This window comes from Neovison vison, chromosome 12 (assembly GCF_020171115.1).
Source record: "Neovison vison isolate M4711 chromosome 12, ASM_NN_V1, whole genome shotgun sequence".
NCBI lineage: Eukaryota > Metazoa > Chordata > Mammalia > Carnivora > Mustelidae > Neogale > Neogale vison.
The window spans coordinates 116917414-116930073 of record NC_058102.1 but is presented as its reverse complement, the minus strand read 5'-3'; the positions used below and the strand labels follow the sequence as shown (position 1 = coordinate 116930073).

Sequence of the window (12660 nt, the reverse complement as noted above, 5' to 3'; positions counted from 1 at the left end):
AGCCGTGCCCTCTGTAATACCCACCACCTGGTACCCCAACTTCCCACACCCCCGCCACTTCAAACCCCTCAGATTGTTTTTCAGAGTTCATAGTCTTTCATGGTTCACCTCCCCTTCCAATTTACCCCAACTCCCTTCTCCTCTCTAACTCCCCATGTCCTCCATGCTATTTGTTATGCTCCACAAATAAGTGAAACCATATGATAATTGACTCTCTCTGCTTGACTGATTTCACTCAGCATAATCTCTTCCAGTCCCGTCCATGTAGCTACAAAAGTTGGGTATTCATACATTCTGATGGAGGCATAATACTCCATAGAGTATATGGACCACATTTTCCTTATCCATTCGTCCATTGAAGGGCATCTTGGTTCTTTCCACAGTTTGGCGAACGTGGCCATTGCTTCTATAAACATTGGGGTACAGATGGCCCTTCTTTTCACTACATCTGTATCTTTGGGGTAAAGACCCAGGAGTACAATGGCAGGGTCATAGGGAAGTTCTGTTTTTAATTTCTTGAGGAATCTCCACACTGTTCTCCAAAGAGGCTGCACCAACTTGCATTCCCACCAACAGTATAAGAGAGTTCCCCTTTCTCCACATCCCCTCCAACGCATGTTGTTTCCTGTCTTGTTAATTTTGGCCATTCTAACTGGTGTAAGGTAATATCTCAATGTGGTTTTAATTTGAATCTCCCTGAGGGCTAGTGATGATGAACATTTTTTCATGTGTCTGATAGCCATTTGTATGTCTTCATTGGAGAAGTGTCTGTTCATATCTTCTGCCCATTTTTTGATATGATTGTCCGTTTTGTGTGTGTTGAGTTTGAGGAGTTCATTATAGATCCTGGATATCAACCTTTTGTCTGTACTGTCATTTGCAGGTAGCTCTCTTTTTTAATATTTTGAGCAGTGTCTATACTGTATTCTTGAAGTTTACATATCTACCATTTTATATTTTCCACCAACAGTGTGCTAGGATTCAAATTTTTCTACATCCTCACAGCAATTATTTTTTCATTATGTTTTTAATAGTATCATCTTAATGAGTGTGAGGTGATATCTCATTGTGATATTAATTGAATTTCTGGTGATTATTGGTATTGAGCATCTTTTCATATGCTTGTCCACCATGTATCATTTTTGAAGAAATGTATAATGTTAAATAATAACAGTTATGGAAGTACCTCTTATGTATTCCTGACTTTAATGGAAATGATTCTACTGCTTTATATTAAGTGTAATATTTAGGTAGCTCTTTTTAAGTTTTTTTTTCATTCCTTATAAAAAAAAATCAAATTCAACTTCTTTTTTAGGATTGAGGTTCTTAAATGATTTTTCTCTTTTATTAATTTATATAGTGAATGAACTATGGAGCACTCTATGCATTGGTATTAAATTTTATTTGAATATGGTACATCTTTAAATATACTACTTATTTTACTACATTTATTTTAGATTTTTCTATTTATATTAATGTAGTAGTCATTAATTAGTGCTGTTCTCCAAGTATTTATGTCTCTCCCTCTTCTGGATATATGGAATAGAACTTCACTGACTTTTTATTGTGGTTAAAAAAAATACACAAGATTTTCCCTTTTAACAAATTTGTAAGTATATAGTACAGTATTGTTAACTATAAGCAAAATGTTGTAGAATAGATCTGTAGAACATTTTTATGTTGTAAAATTATAATTTTATACATATTGAACAGAGACACATCTTTTTCCTCAACCCGTCATAGCAACCACTGTCCATTTTCTACTTCTATGAGCTTTACTATTTTTGATACCTCATGTAAATGAATAAATGGAGTATTTGCCCTTCTGTGATTGGCTTATTTAATTTAACATAATGCCCTGAAGTTTCATCCAACTTTTTGAGAATGAATGGTTTTCCTACTTTTGAAAGACTGAATAATAGTCAATGTGTGTGTGTGTATCTTATTTTCTTTATCTATACACTGTTGATGGACATTAATGTTGCTTTCTTATCTTGGTTATTGCTGGATTGTTAATATATTTCTTTGAGATCCTGAATTGAATTCTATTGGATATATAATCAGAAGTAACACCACCAGTTCATATGGTAGTTCTATTTTTAATTTTTTGAGGAACATCCATATTGTTTTCTGTAGTGGCTGTACCATTTTACGTTTCCACCAATAGTGAATAATGATTCCATTTTCTCCACATTGTAACCAACCCTTGTTTTTCTTTTTTTAACAATAACCAACATAACAGGTATAAGGTGATATCTGACTCTGATTTAATTGCATTTCCCTGATTACTAGTGACGTTTGATTGCCTACTTATATGTATCTGTTGGCCATTTTTATGTCTTATATTCAGGTCCTTTGCTTTTTTAAAAAATCAGGTTATTTGTATCTTTTGTTTTCCAATTAAGTTGTATGTCTTCTAATATATTTTAGATATTTATTACTTACCAGATTTATGGTTTGTAAATATTTTCTCCAATTCTGTAGCTTGCTTTTTTACTCTGTTGATTGTTTTCTCTGCTATGAGGTACCTTTTTTTTTGGATGCCATTTCATTTGTCTATTTTTCCTCCATTCCTTGTACTTTTGGCATCATAGCCATTAATCATTGCTCAGATCAGTTTCAAGAAAAATTTTCTTATGTTTCTTCTAGTATTTTTGTGATTTGTGGTTTTACATTTAAATCTTTAATCCATTTCAAGATGATTTTTGTATCATTGTCAGATAAAGGCCCAATTTGATTCTTTAGCATGTAGGTATCCATTTCTAACAGCATTTATTGAAGAGTCTTATCTTTTCTCCATTGTGTGTTCCTGGTACTCTTGTCAACGATCAGTTTGCCATCCATGTGTAGATTTATTTCTGGACTCTCTTCTTTTTCTTCTGCCTATATGTCTATTTTTTTAATGTGCATTCCATACTCTTCTTATTACTTGAATTTCACAATATATTTTGAAATAAAGGTGAGTGGTATGTCTGGCTTTATTCTCCACATTTAAAACGGCTTTTGTTATTTGGGTCTTTTGTGGTTCCATATGAATTTTAGGATCATTTTTTCATTTCTGTGAAATAGAAACCATTTGTGTTTGGGAAGGATGTGAACTGAGCCTGTAAATCCTTTTAGGTAGTATGGATATTTTCAAAATAGTAAATTTCCAATCCATGATAATCAATTCCCTCTCCATTTATCTGTGCCTTCTTTAATTTTCTTGGCCAGTATCTTATAATTCACATGTATAAGTCTTTTGTCTTTTTGGTTAAGTTTGTTCCTTAGAATTTTATCTTTTTGTTGCTTGTGTGAGTGGCAATATTTTCTTTTCAGGTAGTGGTTTGTTTGCTGATTTTGTAACCTGCAACTTTATTGAATTCTTATATTATGTCTAAATTTTCTTTTTTTAATGCATATTTTATTTATTTTTTAATTAACATATGATGTATTATTAGTCCCAGGGGTACAGGTCTGTGTATCACCAGGTTTATACTCTTCATAGCACTCACCATAGCACATTCCCTCCCCAATGTCCATAACCCCACCACCTCACCCTACCTAAATTTTCTTTTTTGAGTCTTTAGGGTTTTCTGCATATATGATTTGTCATCTTCTTTTTTTAAAATTTTTTATTTTTTTATAAACATATATTTTTATCTCCAGGGGTACAGGTCTGTGAATCGCTAGGTTTAAACACTTCACAGCACTCACCAAAGCACACACCCTCCCCAATGTCCATAACCCCACCCCCCTTCTCCCAACCCCCTCCCCCCAGCAACCCTAAGTTTGTTTTGTGAGATTAAGAGTCACTTATGGTTTGTCTCACTCTCAATCCCATCTTGTTTCATTGATTCTTCTCCTACCCACTTAAGCCCCCATGTTGCATCACCACTTCCTCATATCAGGGAGATCATATGGTAGTTGTCTTTCTCTGCTTGACTTATTTCGCTAAGCATGATATGCTCTAGTTCCATCCATGTTGTTGCAAATGGCAAGATTTCATTTCTTTTGATGGCTGCATAGTATTCCATCGTATATATGTACCACATCTTCTTGATCCATTCATCTATTGATGGACATCTAGGTTCTTTCCATAGTTTGGCTATTGTGGACATTGCTGCTATAAACATTCGGGTGCACATACCCCTTCGGATTACTACGTTTGTATCTTTAGGGTAAATACCCAGTAGTGCAATTACTGGGTGATAGGGCAGCTCTATTTTCAACATTTTGAGGAACCTCCATGCTGTTTTCCAGAGTGGTTGCACCAGCTTGCATTCCCACCAACAGTGTAGGAGGGTTCCCCTTTCTCCGCATCCTCGCCAGCATCTGTCATTTCCTGACTTGTTGATTTTAGCCATTCTGACTGGTGTGAGGTGATATCTCATTGTGGTTTTGATTTGTATTTCCCTGATGCCGAGTGATATGGAGCACTTTTTCATGTGTCTGTTGGCCATCTGGATGTCTTCTTTGCAGAAATGTCTGTTCGTGTCCTCTGCCCATTTCTTGATTGGATTATTTGTTCTTTGGGTGTTGGGTTTGCTAAGTTCTTCATAGATTTTGGACACTAGTCTTTATCTGATATGTCGTTTGCAAATATCTTCTCCCATTCTGTCAGTTGTCTTTTGATTTTGTTAACTGTTTCCTTTGCTGTGCAAAAGCTTTTGATCTTGATGAAACCCCAATAGTTCATTTTTGCCCTTGCTTCCCTTGCCTTAGGCGATGTTCCTAGGAAGATGTTGCTGCGGGTGAGGTCGAAGAGGTTGCTGCCTGTGTTCTCCTCAAGGATTTGGATGGATTCCTTTCTCACATTGAGGTCCTTCATCCATTTTGAGTCTATTTTTGTGTGTGGTGTAAGGAAATGGTCCAATTTCATTTTTCTGCATGTGGCTGTCCAACTTTCCCAACACCATTTATGGAAGACGCTGTCTTTTTTCCATTGGACATTCTTTCTTGCTTTGTCAAAGATTAGTTGACCATAGAGTTGAGGGTCTATTTCTGGGCTCTCTATTCTGTTCCATTGATCTATGTGTCTGTTTTTGTGCCAGTACCATGCTGTCTTGATGATGACAGCTTTGTAATAGAGCTTGAAGTCCAGAATTGTGATGCCACCAACTTTGGCTTTCTTTTTCAATATCCCTTTGACTATTCGAGGCCTTTTCTGGTTCCATATAAATTTTAGAATTATTTATTTCATTTCTTTGAAAAAGATGGATGGTACTTTGATAGGAATTGCATTAAATGTGTAGATTTCTTTAGGTAGCATAGACATTTTCACAATATTTTTTCTTCCAATCCAGGAGCATGGAACATTTTTCCATTTCTTTGTGTCTTCCTCAATTTCTTTCATGAGTACTTTATAGTTTTCTGAGTATAGATTCTTAGCCTCTTTGGTTAGGTTTATTCCTAGGTATCTTGTGATTTGGGGTGCAATTGTAAATGGGATTGACTCCTTAATTTCTCTTTCTTCTGTCTTGTTGTTGGTGTAGAGAAATGCAACTGATTTCTGTGCATTGATTTTATATCCTGACACTTCACTGAATTCCTGTACAAGTTCTAGAAGTTTTGGAGTGGAGTCTTTTAGGTTTTCCACATATAGTATCATATCATCTGCGAAGAGTGATAGTTTGACTTCCTCTTTGCCGATTTGGATGCCTTTAATTTCCTTTTGTTGTCTTATTGATGAGGCTAGGACTTCTAGTACTATGTTGAATAGCAGTGGTGATAATGGACATCCCTGCTGTGTTCCTGACCTTAGCAGAAAAGCTTTCAGTTTTTCTCAATTGAGAATGATATTTGCGGTGGGTTTTTCATAGATGGCTTTGATGATATTGAGGTATGTGCCCTCTATCCCTACACTTTGAAGAGTTTTATTCAGGAAGGGATGCTGTACTTTGTCAAATGCTTTTTCAGCATCTATTGAGAGTATCATATGGTTCTTGTTCTTTATTTTATTGATGTGTTGTATCGCATTGACTGATTTGCAGATGTTGAACCAACCTTGCAGCCCTGGAATAAATCCCACTTGGTCGTGGTGAATAATGCTTTTAATGTACTGTTGAATCCTATTGGCTAGTATTTTGGTGAGAATTTTTGCATCTGTGTTCATCAAGGATATTGGTCGATAGCTCTCTTTTTTGATGGGATCCTTGTCTGGTTTTGGGATCAAGGTGATGCTGGCCTCATAAAATGAGTTTGGAAGTTTTCCTTCCATTTCTATTTTTTGGAACAGTTTTAGGAGAATAGGAATTAGTTCTTCTTTAAATGTTTGGTAGAATCCCCCCGGGAAGCTGTCTGGCCCTGGGCTTTTGTTTGTTTGGAGATTTTTAATGACTGTTTCAATCTCCTTACTGGTTATGGGTCTGTTCAGGCTTTCTATTTCTTCCTGGTTCAGTTGTGGTAGTTTATATGTTTCTAGGAATGCATCCATTTCTTCCAGATTGTTTAATTTGTTGGTGTAGAGTTACTCATAGTATGTTCTTATAATAGTTTGTATTTCTTTGGTGTTAGTTGTGATCTCTCCTCTTTCATTCATGATTTTATTTATTTGGGTCCTTTCTCTTTTCTTTTTGATAAGTCTGGCCAGGGGTTTATCAATCTTATTAATTCTTTCAAAGAACCAGCTCCTAGTATCGTTGATTTGTTCTATTGTTTTTTTGGTTTCTATTTCATTGATTTTTGCTCTGATCTTTATGATTTCTCTTCTCCTGCTTGGCTTAGGGTTTCTTTCTTGTTCTTTCTCCAGCTCCTTTAGGTGTAGGGTTAGGTTGTATACCTGAGACCTTTCTTGTTTCTTGAGAAAGGCTTTTACTGCTATATATTTTCCTCTCAGAACTGCCTTTGTTGTGTCCCACAGATTTTGAACCATTGTGTTTTCATTATCATTTGTTTCCATGATTTTTTTCAATTCTTCTTTAATTTCCCAGTTGACTAATCATTCTTTAGAAGGATGCTTAGTCTCCATGTATTTGGGTTCTTTCCAAACTTCCTATTGTGGTTGAGTTCTAGCTACAGAGCATTGTGGTCTGAAAATATGCAGGGAATGATCCCAATCTTTTGATACCGGTTGAGTCCTGATTTAGGACCGAGGATGTGATCTATTCTGGAGAATGTTCCATGTGCACTAGAGAAGAATGTGTATTCTGTTGCTTTGGGATGAAATGTTCTGAATATATCTGTGATGTCCATCTGGTCCAGTGTGTCGTTTAAGGCCTTTATTTCCTTGTTGATCTTTTGCTTGGATGATCTGTCCATTTCAATGAGGGGAGTGTTAAATTCCCCTACTAGTATTGTGTTATTGTTGATGTGTTTCTTTGATTTTGTTATTAATTGGTTTATATAGTTGGCTGCTCCCATGTTGGGGACATAGATATTTAAAATTGTTAGATCTTCTTGTTGGACAGACCCTTTGAGTATGATATTGTGTCCTTCCTCATCTCTTATTATAGTCTTTGGCTTAAAATCTAATTGATCTGATATAAGGATTGCCACTCCTGCTTTCTTCTGATGTCCATTAGCATGGTAAATTCTTTTCCACCCCCTCACTTTAAATCTGGAGGTATCTTTGGGCTTAAAATGAGTTTCTTGGAGGCAACATATAGATGGGTTTTATTTTTTTATCCATTCTGATACCCTGTGTCTTTTGATTGGGGCATTTAGCCCATTAACATTCAGGGTAACTATTGAGAGATATGAATTTAGTGCCATTGTATTGCCTGTAAGGTGACTGTTACTGTATATTGTCTCTGTTCCTTTCTGATCTACCACTTGTAGGCTCTCTCTTTGCTTAAAGGACCCCTTTCAATATTTCCTGTAGAGCTGGTTTGGTGTTTGCAAATTCTTTCAGTTTTTGTTTGTCCTGGAAGCTTTTAATCTCTCCTTCTATTTTCAATGATAGCCTAGCTGGATATAGTATTCTTGGCTGCATGTTTTTCTCGTTTAGTGCACTGAAAATATCATGCCAGCTCTTTCTGGCCTGCTAGGTCTCTGTGGATAAGTCAGCTGCCAATCTAATATTTTTACCATTGTATGTTACAGACTTCTTTTCCCAGGCTGCCTTCAGGATTTTCTTTTTGTCACTAAGACTTGTAAATTTTACTATTGGGTGACGGAGTGTGGGCCTATTCTTATTGATTTTCAGGGGCGTTCTCTGAACCTCCTGAATTTTGATGCTCATTCCCTTTGCCATATTGGGGAAATTCTCCCCAATAATTATCTCCAGTATACCTTTTGCTCCCCTCTCTCTTTCTTCTTCTTCTGGAATCCCAATTATTCTAATGTCGTTTCGTGTTATGGTGTCACTTATCTCTCAAATTCTCCCCTCATGGTGTGGTAGCTGTTTGTCCCTCTTTTGCTCAGCTTCTTTAATCTCTGTCATTTGGTCTTCTATATCGCCAATTCTTTCCTCTGCCTCATTTATCCTAGCAGTGGGAGCCTCCATTTTTGATTGCACCTCATTAATAGCTTTTTTGATTTCAACTTGGTTAGATTTTAGTTCTTTTATTTCTCCAGAAAGGGCTTTTATATCTCCCGAGAGGGTTCTCTAATATCTTCCATGCCTTTTTTGAGCCCGGCTAGAACCTTGAGAATTGTCATTCTGAACTCTAGGTCTGACATATTACCAAGGTCTGTATTGATTAGGTCCCTAGCCTTCAATACTGCCTCTTGTTCTTTTTTTTGTGGTAGATTTTTCCGCCTTGTCATTTTGTCCAGATAAGAGTATATGAAGGTGGCGGGGGGGTGGGAGGTTGGGGTACCAGGTGGTGGGTATTATAGAGGGTACAGATTGCATGGAGCACTGGGTGTGGTGAAAAAATAATGAATACTGTTTTTGTGAAAATAAATAAATTGAAAAAAAAAAGAATATATGAAGGAACAGGTAAAATACTAAAAGTGTGGCAATAACCCCAGGAAAATATGCTTTAACCAAATCAGAAGAGATCCCAAATCGTGAGGGGGGAGAAAGGGGATAAAAAGAGGTTCAAAAGGAAAGAAAGGAAAAAAAGAAAAAAAGAAAAAAAAGAATTAAAAAAAAGAAAACGAATAAAGAAAAATATAAAAAAGAAAATATATATATATTAGATAAACTAGTTAAAAAACGTTAAAAAAGAAAGGGTAAAAGTTAAAAAAAATTTAGCAGAAGAAGAGAAAAAAATGAAAAAGAAAAAAATTAAATTAACTGCAAGAGTAAAAAAATCATAGGGAGAAAGCCATGAGTTCTGTGCTTTGCTTTCTCCTCCTCTGGAATTCTGCTGCTCTCCTTGGTATTGAAACCGCACTCCTTGGAGGTGAAATTGGTCTTGGCTGCATTTCTTGTTGATCTTTTGGGGGAGGGGCCTGGTGTAGTGTTCTCAAGTGTCTTTGCCCCAGGCGGAATTGCACCGCCCTTACCAGGGGCCAGCCTGAGTAATCCGCTCAGGTTTGCTTTCAGGAGCTTTAGTTCCCTGAGCGCTTTCCGTAGAGTTCCGGAGGACGGGAATACAAATGGCGCCCTCTGGTCTCCGGCCCGGAGGAGCCGAGAGCCTGGGGCCCTAGTCCTCAGTGCGCCCTCAGAGAACAGCGCCCAGTAACTCCCATCTGCCTGACCTCCGGCTGGCTTCGAGCTCACCGAGTCTGCGACCGTTTCAAGGTAACCCTGAGCTGCGAGCTTACTGTCAGCTCTGTCTCTGCAGCCGGCTTTCCTGTTCCAATACCCGCAAGCTCTGCAACACTCAAGACACCCCGATCCTTCTGTGACCCTGCGGGACCTGAGGCCACGCCGACCCCGCGTGGGCTTCACCCCGGTTTAGCCTCCGGAGCGATGTCCCTCAGCGGAACAGACTTTTAAAAGTCCTGATTTTGTGCTCCGTTGCTCCGCCGCTTGCCGGGAGCCGGCCCCTCCCCCCGGGGTCTATCTTCCCGTCCCTTTGGATTCACTTCTCCGCCAGTCTTACCTTTCAGAAAGTGGTTGTTTTTCTGTTTCCAGAATTGCTGTTCTTCTTCTCTTCTATCTGCCGATGGATTTGCAGGTGTTTGCAATCTTTAGATAAGCTATCTAGCTGATCTCCTGCTAGCTGAAGTAGTCTCAGCCTGCTACTTCTCTGCCATCTTCTTCTGCCCCGATTATGTCATCTTCAAACATAAATTTACTTCTTGATTTGGGTGCCTTTTATTTCTTTTATCTGTCTAATTATCTGGGGGCTATGTAACAACACTGAATGTAAGGGGGCTTGTAGTAATGCTGGTCACAGTTTTGCACTATGGTATTGTTTTGATGGGATTCACAGCATTGGTTCTGGCTATTGGGGAGCTCAGTAGCCTGTGCTTTATGCAGCTCCATTAGCTGGGGTATTCATCCACAAAGGACTTTGGGGGAGTCTGTGGTGTTGGCATGTGCTGCTAGGGTCCTAGGTGGTGAATGTGCTGGAGTTCTCCATGCCTTTTCTGCCATTGTGGGGGGCAGGCAACGTAAGAGGGTTTTCCTCTTGACTCTGAGATATGCCAGCTGAATATAGGGTGATGAAAGTAAAATGCTTCCTACACTATTTTATGTGGCCATTCTTTGTTTTTGTCATCCACTGGGCTGCTGCAACTCCTTTTGTTTTTTGTTTTTTAATTTTTTATTTAAATTCAATTTAGTCAATATGTAGTGGATTATTAGTTTCAGGGGTAGAATTTAGTGATTCATCAGTTGCATACAACACCCAGTGCTCTTATATCAAGTGTCCTCCTTAATATCAGGTGTCCTCCCACCACCCAGTTACCCCGTCCTCCCACTCACCACCCCTCCAGCAACCCTCAGATTGTTTCCTAGAGTTGAGTCTCTTATGGTTTCTCTGTTCATCTTGTTTTATTTTTGCTTCCCTTCCCCTATGTTCATCTGTTTTGTTTCATAAATTCCACATATGAGTGAAATCATGTGGTATTTGTCTTTCTCTGACTGACTTATTTTGCTTAACATAATACCCTCCAGTTCCATCCATGTCATTGTAAATGGTAAGATTTCATCCTTTTTTGATGGCTGAGTAATAATCCATTGCATGCATAGACCACATCTTCTTTATCCATTTATCTGTTGATGTACATCTGGGCTCTTTCCATAGTTTGGCTATTGTGGACATTGCTGCTGTAAAACATTGGGGTGCATGTACTTCTTCAGATCACTACATTTTGGGTAAATACACAGTATTTTTGGGTAAATACACAGTAGTGCAATAGCTGGGTCCTAGGGTAGCTCTATTTTTAACTTCTTGAGGAATCTTCATGCTGTTTCCTAGAGTGGTTATACCAGGTTGGCATTCCCACCAACAGTGTAAGAGGGTTCCCCTTTCTCTGCATCCTCACCAACAATTGTTCTTTCCTGACTTGTTAATTTTAATGATTCTGACTGGTGTGAGGTGGTATCTCATTGTGGCTTTGATTTGCATTTCCCTGATGCCAAGTAAAGTTGAGCATTTTTTCATGTGTCTGTTGGCCATTTGTATATCTTCTTTGGAGAAATGTCTGTTCATGTCTTCTGCTCATTTCTCTGACTCTGTAGGTTGCCTTTTAGTTTAGTTATTTTTTTGTTTGTTTGTTTGTTTTTGTTTGGCTATCCAAAAGCTTTTTCTCCTGATGAAGTCCCAGTAGTTCATTTTTGCTTTTGTTTCTCTTGCTTTTGGAGACTTATCTAGCAAGAAGTTGTTGCAGTTGAGGTCAGAGAGGTTGCTACCTGTGTTCTCTTCAAGGATTTTGATAGTTTCCTTTCTCACAGTTAAGTCTTTCATCCATTTTGAATTCATTTTTGAGTGTGGTATAAGGAAATGATCCAGTTTCATTTTCCTGCATATGGCTGTCCAATTTTCCCAGCACCATTTTTTGGAGACTTTTTTTCCATTGGACATTCTTTCCTGTTTTGTCAAAAATAGTTGACCATAGAATTAAGGTCTATTTCTGGGTTTTCTATTCTGTTCCATTAATCTACATGTCTGTTTTTGTAACAGTACCATACTGTCTTGATGATTACAGCTTTGTAGTATAGCTTGAAGTCTGGCATTGTGATTGCTACCAGCTTTGGTTTTCTTTTTCAACATTCCTCTGGCTATTTGGGGTCTTCTGTTTTCATACGAGTTTTAGGATTGTTTTTTCCAGCTCTATGAAAAATGTTGATGGTATTTTGATAAGGATTGCATCGAATGTGTAGATTGCTTTGGGTAGCATAGACATTTCAACAATATTTGTTCCTCCAATCCATGAGCATGGAATGTTTTTCCATTTCTTTGTGTCTTCCTCAATTTCTTTCATAAGTGTTCTATAGTTTTTGGGTTTATTCCTAGGTATCTTATGGTTTTTGGTGCAACTTTAAATGGGATTGATTCTTTGATTTCTTTCTGCAGCTTCATCATTAGTGTACAGAAATGCAACAGACTTCTGTGCACTGAATTTATATTCTGGCACTTTTCTGAATTCCTGTATCAATTCTAGCCATTCTTTGGTGCGGTCTTTCAATATTCTGTAGTATCATGTTGTCTGTAAAGAATGAAAGTTTGACTACTTCTTTGCTGCTTTGGATGCCTTTTATTTATTTTTGTTGTCTGATTGCTGAGGCTAGGACTTCCAGTAGTATGTTGAACAACCATGGTGAGAGTGGCCATCCCTGTTGTGTTCCTGACCTTACGAGAAATGCTGTCAGTTTTTCCCCATTGAGGATGGTATTCA

The 12660-nt window shown here is 37.8% G+C and overlaps 1 protein-coding gene across 1 annotated transcript in view; it reads left to right on the top strand.

The window, feature by feature from the left end:
• CCDC7 (coiled-coil domain containing 7) overlaps positions 1 to 12660 on the top strand; it is a 443154-nt gene that overhangs the window by 204409 nt on the left and 226085 nt on the right. The window contains exon 20 of the mRNA XM_044226418.1: positions 9556 to 9613. Coding sequence (XP_044082353.1) covers positions 9556 to 9613 — 58 coding nt within the window. The remainder of the gene's footprint in view (positions 1 to 9555; positions 9614 to 12660) is intronic.